Genomic DNA, 27,187 nt, shown 5'->3' with positions numbered 1-27,187 from the left:
TAACACAACAGTACTTAGTTGACGCATATGTTAAAATTGAAGCTAATCGTCTAAATTTCATAAGAGTGAACCAAAAACAACTTAAAGTTGAAGACTACTGCGTTCTTCAAGAACATTTGCAAAAACAATCAATTGAAAAGGGAATTCCAATTGTAAAAACAGTAATCCTCCCGTCGTCGTTTGAAGGTAGCCCCCGCAACATGCAACAGCGTTATCAAGATGCAATGGCAATAGTAACAAAGTTTGGAAGACCTGACATTTTTGTGACAATGACCTGTAATCCTAAATGGCCAGAAATAACCGAAAATCTAGAACCCTGGCAAAAAGTTGAACACAGGCCGGACTTAGTCGCACGCATATTTCGACTGAAACTCAGCCTTTTGAAAGACATCAAAAATGGGCTTTTTGGAACAGTCGTAGCAATGGTACACGTCATAGAGTTTCAGAAACGAGGTCTCCCACATGCGCATATACTAATTATCTTAGACACGGATTGCAAGATTCGTACGGAGGAAGAAATCGACAATATAGTGTGGGCTGAAATTCCTAACCAAGAAAAGTATCCTGAACTGTATAATATTGTAGTCTCTCATATGGTTCATGGCCCATGCGGTGTAGCAAATCCAAAAAGTCCATGCATGGAAAACGGAAAGTGTACAAAAGGGTTTCCAAAGGAGTTGAAACAGCACACTGTTACATACACATTGATAACATTGCTTGCAACAAAAAAAATTATAAATAACTCATGGATAGTCCCATACAACCCGTACTTATCAAAATGCTACAACTGTCACATCAACGTAGAAATCTGTGCTTAAATAAAAAGTGTAAAATATCTCTTCAAGTACATCTACAAGGGGCATGACAAAGCTAACATCGAAATACAACAGAAAACAGTCAATCACGATGAATCATCAACTTTTGTTGACTCAAGATATGTCAGTGCTCCAGAAGCTGCTTGGAGGATATTTGCGTTTCCAATGCATTCACAGTCCCATGCCATTATAAGTTTAGCTATTCATTTACCAAATCAACAGCAGCCTTATTTCTTTGAAGATGCTGAAGTCAAAGATGTCTCGAAAACTTTAAGCACGACATCAACATTAATGGAATGGTTTTTGCTGAACCAACGTGACGAAAACGCAAGGCACTATTTGTACCGAGAGATTCCAGAGCATTACGTTTGGAATACAACTTGGAATCCAAGACAACGAGGAGTTAGCAGAATAATTGGACGCATGTACACTCACTGGCCACTTTATTAGGTACACCTGTCCAACTTCTTGTTAACACTTAATTTCTAATCAGCCAATCACATGGCGGCAACTCAGTGCATTTAGGCATGTAGACATGGTCAAGACAATCTCCTGCAGTTCAAACCGAGCATCAGTATGGGGAAGAAAGGTGATTTGAGTGCCTTTGAACGTGGCATGGTTGTTGGTGCCAGAAGGGCTGGTCTGAGTATTTCAGAAACCGCTGATCTACTGGGATTTTCACGCACAACCATCTCTAGGGTTTACAGAGAATGGTCCGAAAAAGAAAAAAAATCCAGTGAGCGGCAGTTCTGTGGGCGGAAATGCCTTGTTGATGCCAGAGGTCAGAGGAGAATGGGCAGACTGGTTCGAGCTGACAGAAAGGCAACAGTGATTCAAATCGCCACCCGTTACAACCAAGGTAGGCCTAAGAGCATCTCTGAACGCACAGTGCGTCGAACTTTGAGGCAGATGGGCTACAGCAGCAGAAGACCACACCGGGTACCACTCCTTTCAGCTAAGAACAGGAAACTGAGGCTACAATTTGTACAAGCTCATCGAAATTGGACAGTAGAAGATTGGAAAAACGTTGCTTGGTCTGATGAGTCTCGATTTCTGCTGCGACATTCGGATGGTAGGGTCAGAATTTGGCGTAAACAACATGAAAGCATGGATCCATCCTGCCTTGTATGGAGCATCTTTGGGATGTGCAGCCGACAAATCTGCGGCAACTGTGTGATGCCATCATGTCAATATGGACCAAAATCTCTGAGGAATGCTTCCAGCACCTTGTTGAATCTATGCCACGAAGAATTGAGGCAGTTCTGAAGGCAAAAGGGGGTCCAACCCGTTACTAGCATGGTGTACCTAATAAAGTGGCCGGTGAGTGTATACTGTTAGTGTCAAGGATCAAGAAAGATATTGCCCTTGGCTGTTACTACTACATATCAAAGGAGCTAAAACTTATGACGATTTGAAAACAGTTAACGGAGTATTGCACAATACATTTAAAGCTGCAGCTTTGGCTTTAGGACTTCTATTGGATGATACTGTGTGGAAACTTTCTTTAGAAGACGCAGTTACCCTACATATGCCATGCCTAAGCAACTTCGTGAATTGTTTGCCTAGATCTGTGTATTTGGACCGCCTACAAATCCAGCTCAACTTTGGACAAATTTTAAAGAACATCTAATCGAGGACTACTGCTTAAGTCTTCACAACAGAAGTGGAAGTTGTCAAAATTGCGAATCTTATGCCATGCAAGATGTCCAAAATATCTTACTACTACATAGAAAAACGTTTTCAGACGTTAATTTGCCCCAGCCTGCCATTCAAGTTCCACAAGTTCCAGAGTATGACATAGCTTACGAATTATGGTTGGCAACAGAGAAGACAAACTCCTTAAATGAACAACAACGGATTGCATATGACACTATTGTGAGCGCTATAGAAAACCAAGCAGATGCAAGGCCAGAATGTTTCTTTATTGACGGTCCAGGAGGGAGCGGTAAAACATACCTCTATGAAGTTATAATGCATCATGTTAGAGGGTTGGGAAAAGTCGTATTGCCGTCGGCTACAACAGGGATTGCAGCAAACCTTTTAGGAGGAGGTCGCACTATCCATTCACTCTTTGGGATACCAGTTGCAGTCAATGAAATCTCTGTTTCCAGAATAAAACAAGACACATTTGCAGGAAGAATGTTAAAAAATGCACGTTTTCATACTTGACGAGTGCACCATGGCACCCAAATATGCTTTGAGCTTAAATTGACAGACTTCTGCATGAAGTAATGACTACAAATGTTGCTGAAAAAAATAAAATTCCGTTTGGAGGTAAAGTTTTTGTCATTGGCGGAGATTTTAGGCAATGCCTTCCAGTCATACCAAATGGAACAAGAACAGATGTTATCGAGTCCAGCTTAAAAATGGCTGACCTTTGGAAACAGTTCAATAAACTCCAACTAATTAACAATATGCGATCTTCGGACCCAGAGTATAGCAACTGGTTTCTTAAACTTGGCAAAGGTGAACTTAGCAACGAATACAACCTTGGAGAAGATATTATTGAAATACCAGAAGACATGTTGTGCACTGACTGCATCGTAACTAATGTTTTTGGACAATGCATTGAAATTGATGTGAACGACCAAAGCAGTGTTGAGAGGGCTTCTTCTCATGCAATTCTCTGTCCCAAGAATGATGACGTGGCTCTGCTAAATTCCCAGGTGATGGATAGAATACCTGGTGAGTATAAGTTGTATAAAAGTGATGATTCAGTGGATGTAGACAATGAAGATGAACGAGAGCATTATCCAGTTGAATTTTTAAATAGTCTTACGCCATCAGGAATGCCATTCCACAGACTTCAACTGAAAGTTGGAACAATCATAATGTTGCTGCGGAATCTAAATACGAAAAATGGTCTATGTAATGGAATTCGCCTTATTGTTACTGGACTCCATTCTCACGTCATTCAAGCAAGAGTGATCACTGGATCAGCAAAAGGAGAGGAAGTGTTCATTCCACGCATTGATTTATGTCCTTCAGACACGGGTCTTCCATTTAGGCTTCGGCGTCGACAGTTTCCAATAAAACCAGCTTTTGCCATGACAATAAACAAGTCACAAGGTCAAACTCTACACCGTGTTGGCATATATCTACCGCAGCCCGTTTTTGGTCATGGACAACTCTACGTTGCATTTTCAAGAGTTAAAATGAAATCCAACGTCAAGGTGCAAGTTCTTCCTACCCCTTTACAAGGAAAGTTGCTTACAGGTAGTCAAAAGGTATTCACAAGAAATGTGGTGTACAAAAATATTTTGGCTTGATATTGTTAATAAATATATTATAGTGATACTTTGTGACTGGGCAATATACTACGTGGACATGCATATTCTAGAATACCCGATGAGTTAGAATCGGGCCACCATCTAGGGGTCACTTCCGTCTGTCTGTCCTTCTGTCTTTCTGTCACGGATATTTATTGGTCGCGGCCTCTGTCTGTCATGGAATCCAAGTCGCTGATTGGTCTCGCCCAGCTGCCTGTCATGGCTGCCGCGACCAATTAGCGACGGCCACAGCCTGATTAGTCCCTCCCTACTCCCCGGCAGTCAGTGCCCAGCGCCCGCTCCACACTCCCCGCAGTCAGTGCCCGCTCCATACTCCCCTCAAATCACCGCTCACACAGGGTTAATGCCAGAGGTAACGGACTGCGTTATGCCGCGGGTAACTCACTCCGTTACTGCCGCTATTAACCCTGTGTGACCAAGTTTTTACTATCGATGCTGCCTATGCAGCACCAATAGTAAAAAGATCTAATGTTAAAAATAATAAAAAAAATAAAAAATCATTATATACTCACCTTCCGCCGCCTTTCCCGCTCCTCGCGACGCTCCGGTGACCGCTCCATGCAAGCGGCAGGTTCCGGTGCCAAGGATGGTATGCGAGAAGGACCTGCCATGACGTCACGGTCATGTGACCGCGACGTCATCACGGTCATGTGACCGCGACGTCATCACGGTCATGTGACCGCGACGTCATCACAGGTCCTGCGCTCATACCAACCCTGGGACCAGAAGCTGCCGCGTGCACCGCACACAGGGCCAGGGAGATGACATGCAGGTATATACTATATACAGGGGAGATGACATATAGGAATATACTATATACAGGAGATGACAAACATGTATATACTGAGGGGAAAATGAGAGGTGAGGGAGAAAATGAGGGGCGTGATGGGAAAATAAGAGAAGTGAGGTGCTATAACTAACCACAGATATTTACTATGCACAGGCAACGTCGGGCTCTTCAGTATATATATATATATATTATATATATACACTGTGTTCCAAATTATTATGCAAATTGGATTTAAGTGTCTTAAAGATTTAATTGTTTTGTTTTTTAAATAAACTCGTGGATGGTATTGTGTCTCAGGGCTCAATGAATCACTGAAATCAATCTTAAACACATGTGATAATTAGTTTTTCAGGTGATTCTAATTAAAGGAAAACTACTCAAAAATGATGTTCCACATTATTATGCAGGTCACAGGTTTCAAGCAATATGGGAAATAAAAAGGATCTCTCTGCTGCTGAAAAGCGTTAAATAGTGCAATGCCTTGGACAAGGTATGAAAAAATTAGATATTTCACGAAAACTTAAGAGTGATCATCATACTCTGATGAGATTTGTGACTAAAACAGAGCACAGACAGAGTTCATGCAAATAAAGGCATAATGAGGAAGTTTTCTGGCAGACAAATTCATTGGATTAAGAGAGCAGCTGCCAAAATACCATTACAAAGCAGCAAACAGTTATTTGAAGCTGCTGGTGCATCTGGAGACCCTCGAACCTCAAGGTGTAGGATCCTTCAAAGGCTTGCTGAGGTGCATAAACCTACTATTCGGCCACCCCTAAACAGTGTTCACAAGCAGAAATGGTTGTATTGGGCCCACACATACATGAAGACTAATTTCCAAACAGTCTTGTTTACTGATAAGTGTTGAGCAACTCTGGACGGTCCAGATGGATGGAGTAGTGGATGGTTGGTGGATGGCCACCATGTCCCAACAAGGCTGCGACGTCAGCAAGGAGGTGGAGGAGTCATGTTTTGGGCTGGAATCATGGGGAACCAGCTGGTAGGGCCCTTTAAGGTTCCTGAAGGTGTGAAAATGACCTCTGCAAAGTAAATAGAGTTTCTGACTGACAACTTTCTTCCATGGTCTAAAAAGCAGAAATGTGCCTTCAGGAACAAAATCATCTTCATGCATGACAATGAATACCTCCGAGTAATTGGTTGCTATGGGCATAAAAGTAGATAAACTCACGGTGTGGCCACCATCTTCCTCTGACCTCAACCCTATAAAGAACCTTTGGAGTATCATCAAACAAAAGATCTATGAGGGTGGGAGGCAGTTCACATCCAAACAGCAGCTCTGGGAGGCTATTCTGACTTCATGCAAAAAAATACAAGCATAAACTCTCCAAAAACTCACAAGTTCAATGGATGCAAGAATTGTGAAGGTGATATCAATGAAGGGCTCCTATGTTAACATGTAATTTGGCCTGTTCGGATGTTTTGGAGTTAAATAGCTTTTTTGTTCAGTGAATGTGACCTCCTAATGCTGCAAATTCCACAAATGAGCATTTTCAGTTCTTTAAAACATATCAAATGTTTAGAAATACTACTGTGCATAATAATTTGGAACAGTGCATTTTGAGCTTTTATTCATTTTGGAAATTATACTGTTATCATTGGGAGGTTTCTTCAATAAAATTCTATGTATACTCTAACGGGTGATGACTTTTATTAGACTGACTGTCATTTGCACTGACCATTTAGGAAAACCCGAGAAAAATGTCATTTGCATAATAATGTGTGTGTGTGTGTGTGTGTGTGTGTGTGTGTGTGTGTGTGTGTGTGTGTGTGTGTGTGTGTGTGTGTGTGTGTGTGTGTGTGTGTGTGTGTGTGTGTGTGTGTGTGTGTCCGGGATTGGCATCTGCACCGTCGCAGCTACAGGCACAAAATTTTGCACAGTCACACGTCTGGACCCCGAGAGCGTCATAGGCTATGTTCTGAGGCGAAATTTTAACCCCGCGCGTTCCAATTCACCAAACAATTTGGCCCCCATCTACATATAGGGGAAAAAGGCAGCTGCCAGATGTGAACGAAGGGGACTTAAAGAACAAGAGCGATGGCGCCAAAGAGTATATACCGGACAGTTGCTAAGGTGGGGCCCCGACATGGGATACTCGCCACACATGGGAATATGAACACACACACAAAATGCGCCACACACTACCACGTGCTTGAACACATATACCACCCTCAGCACACATTTCACCACACATACACCAACCTCGCCACATAAAAGTCGAAACGCAAAAGTCGCCGCTCAAAACTCGCCACTCACCAAATTCGCCACATGCAAAACTAGGCTCACGCAAAACTCGCCACACGCAAAACTTGCACACGCAGAAAAATTGCCACATGCACAAAAGTTGCAACACATGCAAAAGTTGCCTCACACAAAACTTGCACATACTCAAAACGCACCACACATAAAACTCGACGCACAAAACACACTAACCTGTCACATGCAACTTGACACACAAAAAGTTGCTACACGCATGTCGCCACACAAAACTCATCTCACAAAAGTCGCTACATGCATGTCACCACACGCAATAAGCAGAAAAACTACAAGAGCAACAAATGTACCATATAGGAAATACAGCAGCTGTCAGTCACATGACCTGTCTATTATGTGTATGTGTGAGCTAATATATACTGCCAGGGGGAAGGGCTTCCTGTTGGCTGGCATTTATCAGTCTGCCAATAGCAACCAATCACAGCTCAGCTTCTACTTTGCTACAGTTAATTAATCTGAGCTCTGATTGGTTAATATAGGCAGGACATTCTCAGTATAACAAAGCTTGTGTGAGGTAATAGCATGTTGTTAGGGTGTGTTGGTGGAAAGGCTGATGTCAGTCACATTACCTATATGTGAGAGGATATAGAAACTGCCAGTTACAGACTATTTTTACCACAATAATGCCTCATAAGAAAAGGAATTCCATGGCACGAATGTCAGCTGATGCGAAAAGAAAAGCTGCATTACATGGCAATGAAAAATGTGAAGACCGAGAAACAAGGCTGACACACATGAGAACAGCGGCTGCTTTCTCAAGAGCCAATGAACTTTCTGAGCAGAGGGAAGCAAGGCTTGCAGACAAGAGAATAAGAGATGCTTCCTCAGGAGCCAATGAAATTTCTGAGGAGAGGGAAGCAAGGCTTGCAGACAAGAGAATAAGAGCTGCTTCCTCAAGAGCCAATGAACTTTCTGAGAAGAGGGAAGCAAGGCTTGCAGACATGAAAACAAGAGCTGCTTCCTCAAGAGCCAATTAACTTTCTGAGGAGAGGGAAGTGAGGCTTGCAGACATGAAAAGCATCAAGCTACTTACGGGTAGCGGCATTTTTCGGAGGCCCATGAAAGCACTACGAGAGAGGGGATCCGCCCTTAAGGAACAGGAAACCTACAGATACAAAAGGGCGGCACCTCTCCCATGCATCAGTTGTATTTCAGAGCCTTGAGAGGACTACCGCGGTTAGTGGCATACAAATATACATTATATACATTTTGAAAACGAAAATATTTTATTAAATTATAACTAGACACCATACGTGAGATCTACATATCACACTATATACATATCAGGAAGTGCAACCCCCACGTGAATAGGGAGGGAACTAAGGGTGCTGTCAAGGGCCTCCGAAAAATGCCGCTACCCGTAAGTAGCTTAATGCTTTATTCGGACTCCCATGACAGCACTATGAGAGATTTACAGAGATGTAAGCTACCTTAGGGAGGGACTATAGTCTGCAGCACCCTTAACCCGAAGGTGAGATCAGGGGAGGACCCCAAATCCAACCGATAGTGCTTAAAGAACGTGGAAGGGGATGACCAAGTGGCCGCCTTACATATTTGTTCCACCGATACTCCAGATCTTTCTGCCCAGGATGACGCCATGGCTCGGGTGGAATGTGCCTTTAGATTCTGCGGAGCTGGCCCCCCACCTGCTGTATAAGCCATAGAAATAGTTTCCCTAATCCATCTAGCCAGTAAATATTTTGACACTCTACATCCTTTCTTTGGACCTTGGAAGGAAAGAAGCAGTGCCTCATCCTTCTTCCAGCTATTGGTGACTGAAATATATTGTAGGAGAGATCTCCTAACGTCTAGCGTATGAAGCTCCTGCTCTTTAGGATTAGATGGATTAGGAACAAAAGATGGTAAAACTATTTCCTGCGACCTATGAAACCGTGTTGCTACCTTCGGCAGATATGCTGGGTCTGGTCTAAGGACTACTCTGTCAGGCAGGAACTCTGTATATGGGGGAAGCCTGGAAAGTGCCTGGATATCCCCTACCCTGCGAGCTGAGGTTATGGTAATCAAGAAGGCCGTCTTAAGTGTCAACATTTTAATCGAGGCCTCGTGTAGAGGTTCAAAGGGGGGTTTTGTTAGTGAGGACAGAACTAAATTTAAATCCCACGGAACCGATCTATCTTTATACACTGGTCTAGTTCTACAGACCGCCTTCATAAACCTCGCTATCCAATAGTTATTAGCTATATTACAGGAAAACAGGGCACCCAGAGCTGAGACCTGTAATCTAAGGGTACTAGTAGAGAGTTTTAGCTCAAACCCCTTCTGTAGAAACTCTAAGATTTGTATTATTGGCACCCCTTCTTGGATATTAAATTTTGAAACGGTCAAGAACTTCCACCAAGTTCTAGAGTAGATTTTTGTATTTATTTGTTTCCTACTCTTTAGGAGCATTTCTACCAGGTTCGGAGAGAAGCCTTTATCTACTAATAGTGACCGTTCAAACTCCACGCCGTTAAATGGAGCGCTGCCACTTGTGGATGGGAGATTGGTCCCTGAGAAAGTAAATTTGGGATCTCTGGCAGTACCCAGGGATCCGATACAGACATTGTCTTGAGCCAGGCAAACCAGGTTCTTCTGGGCCAAAAGGGGGCAACAAGGATGACTTTCGCTCGATCTTCTCTGATTTTTCTCACCACTAGAGGTATCAGATTCAGTGGTGGGAAGGCATAGGCCAGCGGAAAATCCCATTTTATTAGAAATGCGTCCACCGCCAGGGGATTTTCTCTGGGATTCAGAGAGCAAAAGAGTTTTACTTTTCTGTTGCCTCTGGTGGCGAACAGATCCACCACTGGTTGACCCCATCTGTGGATGATACGGTTGAAAATGTCTTAGTTGAGAGACCACTCTCCTTGTCTTAACATGTTTCGACTTAGGAAATCTGCTGTTATATTTTCCTTTCCTTTGATGTGGAGAGCCGTCAAAGATTGAAAACTGAGCTCTGCCACTTGGAACAAGCGATCCGTGATCTGCATTAAAGTCTCGGAACGTGTTCCCCCTTGCCGGTTTATGTAGGCGACTGCCACGCTGTTGTCCGACAGAATTCTGACGTGCTGGCCCTGCAGATATGAGGAATTTTTTAACAGCCAATTCAATTGCCAACAATTCCCTTTGATTGGATGAGAATGTTGTGAAGGGTTCCCCTTGTCCCTGGACCACCATGTCCCCCATATAAGCTCCCCACCCCGAAGAGCTGGCATCTGTGGTTATTACCTGGGTGACATTTACTATCCAGGGCACCCCTGCTGATAAATTCTGTATGTCTAACCACCACCTAAGGGAATTCAGTGTTATTGGACCCAATGTTAATTTCCCATTTAGCGCGCCATTTAAGGCTCTGTCATGGAATAAAACTTCCTTTTGCAGGGATCTGGTGTGGAACTGAGCCCACTTAACGGCTGGGATGCAAGATGTGAGTGACCCAAGTAGGGACATGGCTTGCCTAAGCGTCATGGAGGGTGTTTTAATTGCTCTTAACACATAACTCTGAATTAGCTCTATTTTTTCTATAGGGAGAAGACACTGCTGTGTTACTGAATTCAATATTAACCCCAGGAATTTTTGCATATTTAGGGGCTGTAACTTACCGTATATACTCGAGTATAAGCCGAGATTTTCAGCCCAAATTTTTGGGCTGAAAGTGCCCCTCTCGGCTTATACTCGAGTCATGATCGGTGGTGGGGTCGGCGGGTGAGCACTGTCATATACTTACCTGCTTCCGGGGCTCCTGGCGATCCCCCTGCCTGTCACACGGTCTTCGGTGCCGCAGCCTCTTCCCCTGAGCGGTCACGTGGGACCGCTCATTAGAGAAATGAATAGGCGGCTCCACCTCCCATAGGGGCGGAGCCGCCTATTCATTTCTCTAATGAAGCGGTGCCGGTGACCGCTGATAGAGAAAGAGGCTGCGGCACCGAAGACAGGCAGGGGGAAGGAGCGGGACGCCGGGAGCAGGTAAGTATGACATATTCACCTGTCCTCGTTCCACATGCCGGGCGCTGTCTCCATCTTCCCGGCGTCTCTCTCTCCGCTCTGACTGTTCAGGCAGAGGGCGCGATGACGCATATAGTGTGCGCGCCGCCCTCTGCCTGATCAGTCAGTGCGGAGAGACGCCGGGAAGATGGCGCCGAGGAGCTGCAAGCAAGACAGGTGAGTATGTGTTTTTTTTTTTTTTTATTGCAGCAGCAGCAACAGCTATGGGGCAATAATGGACGGTGCAGAGCACTATATGGCACAGCTATGGGGCAATAATGGACGGTGCAGAGCACTATATGGCACAGCTATGGGGCAACGGTGCAGAGCACTATATGGCACAGCTATGGGGCAACGGTGCAGAGCACTATATGGCACAGCTATGGGGCAACGGTGCAGAGCACTATATGGCACAGCTATGGGGCAACGGTGCAGAGTACTATATGGCACAGCTATGGGGCAATGGTGCAGAGCACTATATGGCACAGCTATGGGGCAATGGTGCAGAGCACTATATGGCACAGCTATGGGGCAATGGTGCAGAGCACTATATGGCACAGCTATGGGGCAACGGTGCAGAGCACTATATGGCACAGCTATGGGGCAATGGTGCAGAGCACTATATGGCACAGCTATGGGGCAATGGTGCAGAGCACTATATGGCACAGCTATGGGGCAATGGTGCAGAGCACTATATGGCACAGCTATGGGGCAACGGTGCAGAGCACTATATGGCACAGCTATGGGGCAATGGTGCAGAGCACTATATGGCACAGCTATGGGGCAACGGTGCAGAGCACTATATGGCACAGCTATGGGGCAACGGTGCAGAGCACTATATGGCACAGCTATGGGGCAATGGTGCAGAGCACTATATGGCACAGCTATGGGGCAACGGTGCAGAGCACTATATGGCACAGCTATGGGGCAATGGTGCAGAGCACTATATGGCACAGCTATGGGGCAACGGTGCAGAGCACTATATGGCACAGCTATGGGGTAACGGTGCAGAGCATTATATATATGGCACAGCTTTATGTGGAGCATCTATGGGGCCATAATGAACGGTATGGAGTATCTATTTTTTATTTTGAAATTCACCGGTACCTGCTGCATTTTCCACCCTAGGCTTATACTCGAGTCAATAAGTTTTCCCAGTTTTTTGTGGCAAAATTAGGGGGGGTCGGCTTATACTCGGGTCGGCTTATACTCGAGTATATACGGTAGATTTTTCGAAGTTTATGATCCAACCCAGATGTTCTAGTTTAGCTTTAGTAATTTCCCATTTTGACAGACAGTGATCCACTGAGTTCCCGACAATGAGAAAATCGTCTAAATAGAGGATTATAAGGACATTTGATTCCCTTAAATGCGCCATGACTTCCGCGATTATTTTAGTGAACACTCTAGGAGCAGAAGTTATCCCGAAGGGGAGTGCCCTGAACTGAAAATGTTGAATCCTTCCCTCCATTAACAGTGCTACCCTCAGGTATTGTTGGAAATCAGCATGAATGGGTACATGATAGTAGGCATCTTTCAAATCCACCACTACCATAAAACAGTTTTCAAAGAGCATTTTTATTGTTGAATTGATGGACTCCATTTTGAAAGTATGCTTTACCAAAAACTTATTGAGACCCTTAAGATTAATAATGGTTCTATAAGTGTTATCTGGTTTTTGGATTAGGAAAAGGGGAGAGTAAAACCCCTTCCCTGTCTGAGAATACGGTACTTCCACCAAAACATTTTTAGAACAAAGAGTCCTCACTTCCTCTTCCAGGGCAAATTGTTCAGTGGGAGATGAGCGCCAAGGTGTTAGCTTGAATTTGTCCCGCGGAGCCTGGACAAATTCAAGTTTGAGACCATGGGAAACAGTCTCTTTTATCCAAACGCTGTTTGTGATTTCTGACCATTCTGCCGAGAAATGCAACAGTCTCCCTCCCACCGGGATTGCTAGTCATTGTTCTTGTTTTTTGTTTTCCGTCGGGTTACGGCGAAACATGAGACCTGTACCTCGTTTTCGCTTATCGTCCCATCTGGATCGATCTCTACCTGGTGAGAAGGCGCGCTTCCCTCCCCGATTGAACCTTCTTTTGTTGAAGGGACGACGGTATGCATTAAATGTATTGGGAAACTTTTTCTTATCGTCTCCTGCCTTCTCCAGGAGTTCATCCAGGGTAGGCCCGAATAAATACTCGCCTTTACAAGGGATAGCGCAGAGCTTTGCTTTCGCCTGCATATCCCCAGGCCAGCATTTCAACCATAGGGCTCTCCTTGCAGCATTAGAAAGCCCCGCTGCTCTAGCTGCTAATTTAACGGAGTCAATTGAGGCGTCTGATAAAAAGGCCGCCCCCTCCTGGATTACTGGTAAAGCCGCGAGAATAGAGTCTCTAGAGGCCCCTTGTCTTAATTGGGTCTCTAACTGGTCCAGCCATACCATCATTGACCTTGCCGTGCAGGTTGACGCCACCGCAGGTCTTAAGGAACCGGCTGCCATTTCCCAGGTTCCCTTTAAGAAGGTATCCACCTTCCTATCCAGGGGGTCTTTAAGCGTTCCCATGTCTTCAAACGGGAGAGAGGATCGCTTCGCTACTTTGGCAATTGCTGCATCCAGTTTTGGGGCCTTTTCCCAGTTACCTACTGCTGGGTCGTCAAAGGGATACCTTCGCTTTTGCGCAGGTGGTAAGGAACCTTTCCTCTCCGTTTTTTTCCACTCTCTGTTGATAAGTTCCTGTATCTTTTCATTCAGAGGGAAAACCTTACGCTTCCTTTGTTCTAATCTAACCCACTCAACATCATTTGTTCTTTGGATAGTTGAGGCTTGGGTTCTGTTATACCCATTGTGCCTCTGACTGCCTTTATTAACTTGTCTATTCTTTCCAAGGGTAAACAAAAACGAGCAGCGTCTTCTTCTTCCGAGGAGGATGATGCTGCTGCTGAATCGTCCGATTCTACGCTCTTGTCCTCCACAGATGAATCAGATGACCACTGAGACTTCCGTTTAGAGCCTCCTGACTGTGAAAGGCTCTTAATGGACTGCTTAACCTCCATCCTAACCATTTCCTTCAGACTGGCCGCAATAGAAGAGGATTCTTCTGCTACCCGAGGGGGCAAGTAAGGCAAGCTAGTCTAATGAACTAATGCCATGACCCCCTCCCCCTCTTCCCAGACCTCACCGTCTGCTGGATACAGGGGTCACATAGCTTTTTTGGGTATGAGTCAGGCAAGGGAACCCCGCAGATGGCACATTCCCTATGCTTTGTTTTACTGGTGTTTTTCCTCCCCTGTGGAAACATATATGAGGGGAGACTAATCACTGAGTGAACATTCTCGAAGATCACTTACCAGTGGACGCCCATACCCAGAAAGCTACCGAAGTACGAGGGGGATTTTTTTCTGGCTGACGCTCCAGACCCCTGTCTGGAGGAGCTTCCGCGGCCAGATCCATCGCTCCTTTTGCCATGCTCCTTCTCCACAGGCTTCTGGGGTGCTTCGTCCAGCAGCAGAGGCTGCTGATCCTGGTCGGACTCCATCCTTAGCAGATATGGAGGCCAGAAGCCCGGAATGCACATTTGGAGCTTGATAAATAGCCCCTCCTTCGGTCAGCGAAAATTGCGCCGCGCCTTCCGGTTAATCTTCCCCCCCCCCGCAGCTGTAGGGGATCAGCCGACACCTGAGGGTGATCGGCGCACATTTTCCGGTGGGCGCCACCATCTTGGAGCCCCTGAGCATGCGCAGAAGCTCTGCGACCCGGGAGTCATCGCCGGCTCCGCCCTCCGACGTCACCCTTAGTCCACAGCGCTTCCTGTCAGCGCTGTGGAAGCGCTGTGAACAGCGTGGGACGCCGAGACTTTGCCAGGAGACTCCGGGAGGCGCCACCATGATGCCGCCGACCCTACAGAGGCGCCCACAGCATTTGGGGGAGGGAAACCGCCATACTCACCATGCTCCGGAGACAGGACACCTCCTGGCGACCGCTCCTCGCTGAATAGCCACCGCTGTGCAGCCCTGCCCGGGTCACCGTGACTACTTCAGGTACTCCGCACCGGCCGAGGTAGGAGACCCCCTCGCTACCTAAATCGGTCCGGCCGGCCTGGAATTCCTTGTAGAAGTTCTTCTGTAGGATCCAGTCCCTTTAGGAACAGGAAACCAACTGATGCATGGGAGAGGTGCCGCCCTTTTGTATCTGTAGGTTTCCTGTTCCTTAAGGGCGGATCCCCTCTCTCGTAGTGCTGTCATGGGAGTCCGAATAAACAAGAGCTGCTTCCTCAAGAGCCAATGAACTTTCTGAGGAGAGGGAAGCAAGGCTTGCAGACATGAAAACAAGAGCTGCTTCCTCAAGAGCCAATGAACTTTCTGAGGAGAGGGAAGCAAGGCTTGCAGACATGAAAACAAGAGCTGCTTCCTCAAGGGCCAATGAGTCATCTCAGCAGAGAGAAGGCCGACTTGCCGCTAAGAGAATTGCTATTTCTTCCGCCAGGGCACAGGAAATGGTTGGAGATTTGAAACATGCTGCCTTTTGTTACCAGTCAGAAATAAACTATCAGGATAATCCTAAAGTTCAGATAAGAAAATTGGATGTGGTCTGCATGTACTGCAGTGCCCTAAAATGGAAAGATGAACCGCCAGGTTTATGCTGTGCAAATGGCAAGATAAAACTTCCACCTCTCCTGTCACCACCAGATCCCCTAAAGTCTCGGATGACGGGTACCAGTACAATATCAAAGCATTTCTTGGACAACATCAGGAAGTACAACTCCTGCTTCCAAATGACATCATTTGGTGCAGCAAAAGAAATGTTTACAACAGGATTTATGCCGACATTTAAAGTTCAAGGACAGGTTTACCACTCAATTGGCTCACTGCTTCCATTACAAGGAGAAGAACCTCAATTTCTTCAACTCTTCTTCATGGGAAATGCAGAAGCAGAAACTAAGCGGAGATGCTCTTTAATTCCTAACACTCGCCTTGATATTGTCACTAATTTGCAGCAGTTCCTTCACTCCAACAATCCATATGTTCAACTTTTCAAGACTGCACTTGAATGCATGCCAAATGACGATTACAAGGTTGTCATTCGAGCTGACAAAACACCACAAGGTGAGCATCAGCGACGTTTCAATGCTCCCACATTTGATGATGTAGCAATCTTGATCGTAGGCAATGATTTTCAAAGCCGTGACATTGTGCTTCAGAAAAGGAACAATAGTTTGCAACGAGTAGCAGAAACTCACAGGTCCTATGATGCACTGCAATATCCAATCATCTTTTGGCAGGGACAGGATGGCTATCACTTTGGAATACCTCAGACAGATCGTACAACAGGCAACCCTTCAGGAAAAAAAGTGTCTGCCATGGACTTCTATGCATATAGGATCATGACAAGATTTGCAGAGGAAAATCACATCTTGAAATGCAAACACCTCTTCCACCAATTTATTGTTGACATGTATGCAAAGATTGAGAGTGAACGTCTTTTATATATCCGACTAAATCAAAAGAAGCTCAGGGCAGAGGAATATATTCACCTTAGAGATGCTGTTGCAAATGATGCTGATCCAAAAGAGTTGGGGAAAATGGTTATTCTTCCATCAACTGTCACTGGAAGCCCACGACACATGCATGAATACACACAGGATGCAATGACTTATGTGAGAAAGTATGGCCGTCCAGATCTTTTCATCACCTTTACTTGCAATACTGCCTGGGAGGAAATTGGAGGGCACCTGTTGCCGGGCCAAAAAACAGTGAATCGCCATGACCTTATTGCTCGGGTTTTCAAACAGAAACTTTCAAAAATGATTAGTCTCATCACAAAATCACATATTTATGGTGAGACGCAGTGCTGGATGTATTCAGTTGAATGGCAAAAACGAGGCCTTCCTCACGCCCACATCTTGACCTGGCTGAAGCAAAAAATACAGCCTACCGAAATTGACAATATCATCAGTGCCGAATTGCCAGACCTTCAGATTGACCCATTGCTGTTTGACACCATCACAAAAACATGATCCATGGTCCGTGTGGGAGTCTCAACAAAAATTCTCCCTGTATGATTGATGGCAGGTGTTCAAAGCATTACCCACGATCCCTGGTCCAAGAAACCCAAACAGGACAAGATGGATATCCAGTCTACCGAAGAAAGCCAGGGGATGGTGGTTTCACAGCAAAGCTCAAAATGTGTGTTGGATCATCACTCCAAGAGATAGAAATTGACAACAGGTGGGTAGTGCCTTACAACCCTTTGCTCTCAAAAATTTTCCAGGCCCACATAAATGTCGAATCTTGCCACTCTGTGAAATCAATCAAGTATATCTGCAAATATGTCCACAAAGGAAGTGATCAAGCAGTTTTTGAACTCCAGAAAAATGGACCTATTATTGATGAAGTGGAGGCATTCCAGATGGGCAGGTACATAAGCAGCAATTAAGCTGTTTGGAGAATACTAGGATTCTCCATTCATGAGCGCTACCCACCAGTTGTGCATCTGAGTGTGCACTTGGAAAATGGACAGAGAATTTATTTTAACCCAGCAAACTTGCAGCAGCAGCTCCTAACACCACCTAAGACCACCCTCTTGGCATTTTTTGAGCTGTGTCAACAAGACCCTTTTGCAAAAACAATTCTCTACTGTGATTTACCAAAGTACTACACTTGGAATGCCTCCAGAAAAACACTGGAACGGAGGAAACGGGGGCTTGATATTGAAGGCTATCCAGGGGTGAAAGCAACTGATACACTTGGTCGCGTCTACACTGTTCATCCGTCAAATGCAGAGTGCTTCTACCTGCGCATGTTACTTCATGTTGTCAAAGGCCCTACATCATTTTCTGACTTGAAGACCGTCGGAGGTCATGTGTGTGAAACATTCAGGGAAGCTTGCCAAAGAAAAGGACTTCTGGAAAATGATGGACACTGGGACATGACCCTCAGTGAAGCAGCAGCCACACAAACCCCAAAGCGACTAAGACACCTCTTTGCTATTATTCTAACAACCTGTAGCATTTCAAATCCTCTTGAGATTTGGACAAAGTACAAAACTGATCTCAGTGAGGACATCCTCATGCAGATTAGAAGGGAAAATCCTCAGCAACTCATCAACTTCACTGAGGAAATGTTCAATGAAACTTTAATGCTCCTTGAAGATCAGTGCATAGCGATGTCAGGAAAAGCCTTACAGTTGCTTGGTTTGCCTGCTCCAAAAAGAAATCCTGAAGGCATCCAAACGTGTAGGGAGATTTTCATAGAAACAAACTACAATATTGATGAACTGACAGCATGTGTGTCTCAGAACGAGCCAATATTGGTACCAGATCAAAGGGACGCCTATAATTATATTTTAAGTTTCAGTGAAACCAACAAAGGTGGGATTGTCTTCCTTGATGCTCCAGGTGGAACAGGAAAGACATTTGTAATCAACTTGCTCCTGGCAAAATTTCGACAACAAAAAAAGATTGCACTTGCAGTGGCATCTTCTGGAATTGCAGCTACGCTTTTAAACGGTGGCAGGACAGCACATTCGACATTCAAACTACCACTTAACCTGTCTCATAGTGACAGCCCTGTATGTAATATTGCCAAGGGATCAGGACTGGCCAAATTGCTTAAAAAATGCAGTGCCATCATTTGGGATGAATGCACCATGTCATACAAAAGGGCTCTGGAAGCAGTGGACAGACTGCTGCAAGACCTGCGTAGCAACAAATATATCATGGGAGGAGTAGTTGTTGTTTTGGCAGGTGACTTCCGCCAAACACTACCTGTTATTCCAAGATCAACCCCTGCAGACGAACTCAATGCCTGTCTCAAAGCATCGTACCTTTGGAGAAAAGTAAAGAAAATTTCACTGAACACAAACATGAGGGTCTACATGACAGGCGATGTTTCTGCTGGACTGTTTTCGAGCCAGCTGTTGAATATTGGAGATGGCAAGGCACCAGTAAACTCAACCACTGGACAGATCACCTTCCCAAGCAACTTTTGTTGCATTGTGACTTCCATTGAGGAGTTGAAAGCAAAGGTTTTTCCAAACATTCAACTCCACTTCAAAAATTCTGGCTGGCTGTGTGAAAGGGCTATTCTAGCTCCCAAAAATGACAGTGTCAACAAGATCAATCTTCAAATTCTAAATCTCCTTCCAGGTGTGTGCACAACTTACAAGTCAGTAGATACAGTTATAGACCCTGCTCAAGCATTATTTTATCCAACTGAGTTCCTCAATTCCTTGGAGCCACAAGGACTTCCTCCTCACAACCTCTTTCTAAAACCTGGAGCACCTATTCTGCTATTGAGAAATTTGGATCCACCAAAGCTGTGTAATGGAACAAGACTCTTGATTAAGAACCTGTTTCCACATGTAATTGAGGCAACCATTTTGACAGGATGTGCCACAGGAGAAGATATTTTCATTCCAACAATTCCTCTCATTCCATCTGATTTGCCTTTTGATTTTAAACGCCTCCAGTTTCCTGTTCGACTGGCATTTGCTATGTCCATCAACAAGGCTCAGGGACAGTCCTTGAAAGTAGTTGGAATCGATTTACAATCTCCATGCTTTTCTCATGGTCAACTTTATGTGGCCTGTTCAAGAGTTGGAACAGCCAAAAATCTGTTTGTCTTTGCACCTGAAGGAAAAACTAAGAATGTCGTTTATCAAAAGGCTCTCGAATAAGTAGTGGAAGATTACTTCACATTACTTGGCCAATTTAGTTAAATCTGTGTGGAATATCTCTAGTGTTGAAATATATGTTGTAAAATGCTTCTATTAGCTTAGTTTTTGCCTTTTAATAATTACATTTCTATCTGTTTTGTGTTTTTTTTTGTGCAGAATACATTTTTGTTAACACATTCTATTTTGCTAACAGCAGTTATTAACCCGGGCGAAGCCGGGTAGTACAGCTAAAATATATATATATATATAAAGCTGAATGTGTGTGTGTGTATGTCCGGGATTGGCATCTGAACCGTCGCAGCTACAGCCACAAAATTTTGCACAGTCACACGTCTGGACCCCGAGAGCGTCATAGGCTATGTTGTGAGGTGAAATTTTAACCCCGCGCTTTCCAATTCACCAAACAATTTTGCCACTATCTACATAATGGGGAAAAAATGAAAGGAAAAGTGTTGGAGGCAAATTAACAGCTGCCAGATGTGAACAAGGGGGACTTAAAGAATGAGAGCGATGACGCCAAAGAGTATATACTGTACAGTTGCTAAGGTGGGGCCCCGACATGGGATAATCACCACACCACCACGGGGATATGAACACACACACAAAATGCGCCACACACTACCACGTGCTCGAACACATATACCACCCTCAGCGCACATTTCACCACACATACACCAACCTCGCCACATAAAAGTCGAAGCACAAAAGTCGCCGCTCAAAACTCGCCACGCGCAAAACTCTCCACATGCAAAACTCACCTCATGGAAAACTCGCCACACGCAAAACTTGCGCACGCAGAAAAATTGCCACATGCACAAAAGTTGCAACACATGCAAAAGTTGCCTCACACAAAACTTGCACATACTCAAAAGGCACCACACATAAAACTCGCCACGCGCAAAACTCGCCATGCGCAAAACTTGCTGCACACAACTTGCTACACTAACCTGTCACATGCAACTCGACACACAAAAAGCTGCTACACGCATGTCGCCACACAAAACTCATCTCACAAAAGTCGCTACATGCATGTCGCCACATGCAACTCAACACACACAAATTGACACACGAAACTCGCCCTAAAACACACACAAGTCTGGTATTATCCTTCAAAAATAAAAATCTGATTAATAAGCAGACAAACTACAAGAGCAACAAATGTAGCATATAGGAATCCGGCAGCTGTCAGTCACATGACCAGTCTATTATGGGTATGTGTGAGCTAATATATACTGCGGATTTATCAGGCTGCCAATTTAGCTTACAAATACTGAGGTAAAAATACTGAACAAATAACGTGTGAACGAGGTCTAATACAGGAGGAGATGACATACAGATATATACTATATACAGGAGGAGATGACACACAGGTATATACTATTTACAGGGGAGATGACACACAGGTATATACTATATACAGGAGGAGATGACACACAGATATATACTATATACAGGAGAGATGACACGTATATACTATATAGAGGAGGAGATGACATACAGGTACATACTACATACAGGAGATGACATACAGGTATATACTATATACAGGAGGAGATGACACACAGGTATATACTATATACAGGAGCAGATTACCTACAGGTATATAGTATATACAGGAGGAGATGACATACAGGTATATGCTATGTATAGGAGGAGATGACATACAGGTATATACTATATAAAGGAGGAGATGACACACAGATATATACTATATATAGGTGAGATGACACACAGGTATATACTATATACAGGAGGAGATGACATACAGGTATATACTATATATAGGAGGATATGACATACAGGTATATACTATATACAGGGGACATGACACACAGCAGGTATATACTATATACAGGGGAGATGACATACAGGTATATACTATATACAGGAGATGACACAGGTGTATACTATATATAAGGGAGATGACAAACATGTATATACTGAGGTGAAAATGAGAGGTGTGAGGTGAAAATGAAAAGGTGTGAGTGCAAAATGAGAGGAGTGAGGGAACTAGTGGAGTGATCGGAAAATGACAGTTGTGAGGTCGAAATGACAAGTGTTAGGGGGGAACGAGAGGAGTGAGGGGGAAAATAAGAGGAGTTAGGGGGAAAATGAGAGGTGTGAGGGAGAAAATGAGAGATGTGAGGGGGAAAATGAAAGATGTGAGGGGGAAAATGAGAGGCGTGATGGGAAAATAAGAGAAGTGAGGTGCTATAACTAACCACAGATATTTACTATGCCCAGGCAACGCCGGGCTCTTCAGCTAGTATATATATATATACATACATACATACACACACACATACATACAGTACAGACCAAAAGTGTGGACGCAACTCATTTAAAGATTTCTCTGTATTTTCATGACTATGAAAATTGTAAATTTACACTGAAGGCATCAAAACTATGAATTAACACATGTGGAATTATATACTTAACAAAAAAGTGTGAAACAACTGAAATGATGTCTTATATTCTAAATTCTTCAAATTAGCCACCTTTTGCTTTGATGACTGCTTTGAACACTTTTGGCATTCTCTTGATGAGCTTCAAGAGGTAGTCACCGGGAATGGTCTACAACAATCTTGAATGAGTTCCCAGAGATGCTTAGCACTTGTTGGCCCCTTTGCCTTCACTCTACGGTCAAAATCACCCCTAAAAATCTTTAAATGAGGTGTGTCCAAACTTTTGGTCTGTACTGTATGTATGTATTTACACATACATACATACATACATATATATATATATATATATATATATACACACACAATATGCTCTTTCACCACCCTCCTGATCATAATGGCGGTGTATCAAACTTCACCGTCAGCTCAATGGAATGCACTGGAAGTTACGGCGTTGCTTGTCCAAGAATGACATGCGGGTGTCACATGACAAAGACTGCATCCCCGTAACCAGGGAAAGGGTTAGTTCTCCCATGTGCGCGTCATGCAGTAATGTCTCCAAAATCGCGTCAAATTATGTCCATAGTCCCATGGCTAAGACACTACTGGAACGCATATCTGCATCACGGAGACAGGATGCACCCTGCAGGTCTCACAGTGCTGCCCGTGAGCGTACTCAGCAGTGCTAGGACCCTGCAGGTCTCACAGTGCTGCCCGTGAGCGTACTCAGCAGTGCTAGGACCCTGCAGGTCTCACAGTGCTGCCCGTAGGCATACTCAGCAGCGCTAGGACCCTGCAGGTCTCACAGTGCTGCCCGTAGGCGTACTCAGCAGCGCTAGGACCCTGCAGGTCTCACAGTGCTGCCCGTGAGCGTACTCAGCAGCGCTAGGACCCTGCAGGTCTCACAGTGCTGCCCGTAGGCATACTCAGCAGCGCTAGGACCCTGCAGGTCTCACAGTGCTGCCCGTAGGCATACTCAGCAGCGCTAAGACCCTGCAGGTCTCACAGTGCTGCCCGTGAGCGTACTCAGCAGTACTAGGACCCTGCAGGTCTCACAGTGCTGCCCGTCGGCGTACTCAGCAGCCCTCGGACCCTGCGGGTCTCACAGTGCTGCCCGTCAGTGTACTCAGCAGCGCTAGGACCCTGCAGGTCTCACAGTGCTGCCCGTCGGCGTACTCAGCAGTGCTAGGACCCTGCGGGTCTCACAGTGCTGCCCGTCGGCGTACTCAGCAGCGCTAGGACCCTGCAGGTCTCACAGTGCTGCCCGTCGGCGTACTCAGCAGCGCTAGGACCCTGCAGGTCTCACAGTGCTGCCCGTCGGCGTACTCAGCAGCGCTAGGACCCTGCAGGTCTCACAGTGCTGCCCGTCGGCGTACTCAGCAGCGCTAGGACCCTGCAGGTCTCACAGTGCTGCCCGTCGGCGTACTCAGCAGCCCTCGGACCCTGCGGGTCTCACAGTGCTGCCCGTCAGTGTACTCGGCAGCGCTAGGACCCTGCAGGTCTCACAGTGCTGCCCGTCGGCGTACTCAGCAGTGCTAGGACCCTGCAGGTCTCACAGTGCTGCCCGTCGGCGTACTCAGCAGCGCTAGGACCCTGCAGGTCTCACAGTGCTGCCCGTCGGCGTACTCAGCAGCGCTAGGACCCTGCAGGTCTCACAGTGCTGCCCGTCGGCGTACTCAGCAGCGCTAGGACCCTGCAGGTCTCACAGTGCTGCCCGTCGGCGTACTCAGCAGCGCTAGGACCCTGCAGGTCTCACAGTGCTGCCCGTCGGCGTACTCAGCAGCCCTCGGACCCTGCGGGTCTCACAGTGCTGCCCGTCAGTGTACTCGGCAGCGCTAGGACCCTGCAGGTCTCACAGTGCTGCCCGTCGGCGTACTCAGCAGTGCTAGGACCCTGCAGGTCTCACAGTGCTGCCCGTCGGCGTACTCAGCAGCGCTAGGACCCTGCAGGTCTCACAGTGCTGCCCGTCGGCGTACTCAGCAGCGCTAGGACCCTGCAGGTCTCACAGTGCTGCCCGTCGGCGTACTCAGCAGCGCTAGGACCCTGCAGGTCTCACAGTGCTGCCCGTCGGCGTACTCAGCAGCGCTAGGACCCTGCAGGTCTCACAGTGCTGCCCGTAGGCGTACTCAGCAGCGCTAGGACCCTGCAGGTCTCACAGTGCTGCCCGTCAGTGTACTCAGCAGCGCTAGGACCCTGCAGGTCTCACAGTGCTGCCCGTCAGCGTACTCAGCAGCGCTAGGACCCTGCAGGTCTCACAGTGCTGCCAGTAGGTGTACTCAGCTGCACTCGGACCCTGCAGGTCTCACAGTGCTGCCCGTAGGTGTACTCAGCAGTGCTAGGACCCTGCAGGTCTCACAGTGCTGCCCGTAGGCGTACTCAGCAGCCCTCGGACCCTGCAGGTCTCACAGTGCTGCCCGTCGGCGTACTCAGCAGCGCTAGGACCCTGCAGGTCTCACAGTGCTGCCTGTTCCCAGTGCAGGTGAATAGGTGAACACTGTAGCACCAGCCACACACAGGAGCCCAGAATGGCACCGCTCACTACGCCAGGGACTGTGCCCGCACTCACCGGTAATAAGCTGCGCCCATAGGATACCAATTGGCTGTGCAGAAATCCATATCAGATTAGACTTGTCTCAGAAAGCAGCCGACCAGAACCGGAAAGCTCGAAAACGTCACATGATGGCGCAGACGACCAATAAACGTCCGCACAGCTGACAGTCACGTGTTTTCTCTCACTCAATATTGACTTTCGCTGGAGACTCCGCCAGTGACGGCTGTGACGTCAGATCGTGGTGCAGCACGCGCTATGGGAGCATCTAGAATGGAGTTGATATTTTGAGAGAACGATGTCACCTGTAGAGGCAGGCCTCGTTCTGTCCAGTACCAGTGCCTATAGATAGCAGAAAGCAGGGTAGTGCTGAGGCTGCTGGAGCGGAGCGGACCTGCACAATGGAATGAGGACACAGTGGGGGTGCTCTGAGGATGTATTTTGGGAGCAGAGAAAAAAGGATGTTGTTATTATATGGGGGCTGCGTGTTGGAGGGTTGCGCAGTGAAATGGCCGCTGCTACTCCTATAGGGCTGCTTATTACGGGTCTTTCACCTGGAAAGGGTTGATGTTACTTGAGAGGGGCTGTGCGGTAAGGGGCTGTGTGGCGAAGGGGGGAGGGGGAGTGATGATGAGGGAATGTGTAGAGAAGGTGGAATGATGATGAAGGGATGTGCGGAGAAGGGGGAATGATGAGGGGATGTGCGGAGAAGGGGTAATAATGATGAGGGGATGTGCGGGAAAAGGGGAATGATGATGAGGGTAAGTGTAGAGAAGGTGGAATGATGAAGGGATGTGCGGAGAAGGGGGAATAATGATGAGGGGATGTGCGGAGAAGAGGGAATAATGATGAGAGGATGTGCAGAGAAGAGGTAATGATGATGAGGGAATGTGCAGAGAAGGGGAAATGATGAGGGGATGTGCGGAGAAGGGGGAATAATGATGAGAGGATGTGCAGAGAAGAGGTAATGATGATGAGGGAATGTGCAGAGAAAGGGAAATGATGAGGGGATGTGCGGAGAAGAGGGAATGATGAGGGAATATGCGGAGAATGGGGAATAATGAGGGGATGTGCGGAGAAGGGGGAATGATGATGAGGGAATATGCGGAGAAGGGGGAATGATGATGAGGGAATGTTCGGAGAAGGGGGAATGATGATGAGGGGATGTGCGGAGAAGGGGGAATGATGAGGGAATGTTCGGAGAAGGGGGAATGATGATGAGGGAATGTGCGTAGAAGGGGGAATGATTATGAGGGGATGTGCAGAGAAGGGAATGATGAGGGGATGTGTGGAGAAGGGGGAATGATGAGGGGATGTGCGGTTAAGGGGGAATGATGATGAGGGAATATGCGGAGAAGGGGGAATGATGATGAGGGAATGTGCAGAGAAGAGAATGATGAGTGAATGTGTGGAGAAGGGGGAATAATAATAATAATTTTTATTTATATAGCGCCAACATATTCCACAGCACTTTACAATTAAGCGGGGACATGTACAAACAATAAATTCGGTACAAATTAAGACAATTTAAACAGTGACATTAGGAGTGAGGTCCCTGCTCGCAAGCTTACAATCTACAAGGAAATGGGGGGACACAATAGGTGAAAAGTGCTTGTTATTTCAGGTCTGGCAGTTATAATACATAGGGATTTTCATACAAGCTGCATGATCCGGTCATCAGCCCGTGTGTTTAAGTGCAGTAGTCAAGTATCAAGTGCAGTTATCATGTGCATGGAGGGTGTGGAGACAGATGGATAGTAGGATGCAAATTCAGAGTAATATTTGGAAGGAGGGAACAGGGCAAAGTTAGTTTACTGAGTAGTTGATGTGGTAGGCTTGTTTGAAGAGATGGGTTTTCAAAGCGCGCTTGAATAGGTCGGGGCTAGGTATCAGTCTGATCGTCTGGGGAAGTGCATTCCAGAGAGCTGGCGCAGCACGAGAGAAGTCTTGGAGACGGAGGTGTGAAGTTCGGATTACAGGGGACGTTAGTCTTAGGTCGTTTGTAGAACGGAGAGCACATGTAGGGCGATAGACAGAGATGAGAGAGGAGATATAAGGAGGTGCAGAACTGTGGAGAGCTTTGTGGGTGAGAGAGATGAGTTTACACTGGACCCTGTAGCGAATGGGTAGCCAGTGTAATGACTGGCACAAGATGGAGGCATCGGTGAAGCGGCTGGACAGAAATATGACTCTGGCTGCAGCATTCAAGATGGATTGGAGAGGAGAAAGTTTGGTAAGAGGGAGACCGATTAGAAGAGAGTTGCAGTAGTCCAGACGAGAATGAATAAGAGTGACAGTAAGAGTCTTAGCAGTTTCAACGGTGAGAAAAGGTCGGATTATGGAGATGTTTTTAAGATGCAGGTGACAAGAGCGAGTGAGTGATCGGATATAGGG

At 46.2% G+C, this 27,187-nt stretch overlaps 1 protein-coding gene across 2 annotated transcripts in view; it reads right to left on the bottom strand.

The window, feature by feature from the left end:
- The window catches only part of VPS16 (VPS16 core subunit of CORVET and HOPS complexes), a 508,307-nt gene extending 483,308 nt beyond the window's left edge, over positions 1-24,999 (bottom strand). The window contains exon 1 of one of the 2 annotated variants that reach the window (XM_077275596.1): positions 24,812-24,999. In XM_077275596.1, the coding sequence (XP_077131711.1) occupies positions 24,812-24,861 (50 nt within the window). In that variant the 5' untranslated portion in view covers positions 24,862-24,999. The remainder of the gene's footprint in view (positions 1-24,811) is intronic. The other variant, XM_077275595.1, reaches the window with a different exon arrangement.
- Positions 25,000-27,187: the final 2,188 nt, after the last annotated feature.

This window comes from Ranitomeya variabilis, chromosome 7 (genome assembly GCF_051348905.1).
Source record: "Ranitomeya variabilis isolate aRanVar5 chromosome 7, aRanVar5.hap1, whole genome shotgun sequence".
Classification (NCBI taxonomy): Eukaryota; Metazoa; Chordata; class Amphibia; order Anura; family Dendrobatidae; genus Ranitomeya; species Ranitomeya variabilis.
This window is presented reverse-complemented; position numbering and strand designations above follow the sequence as displayed.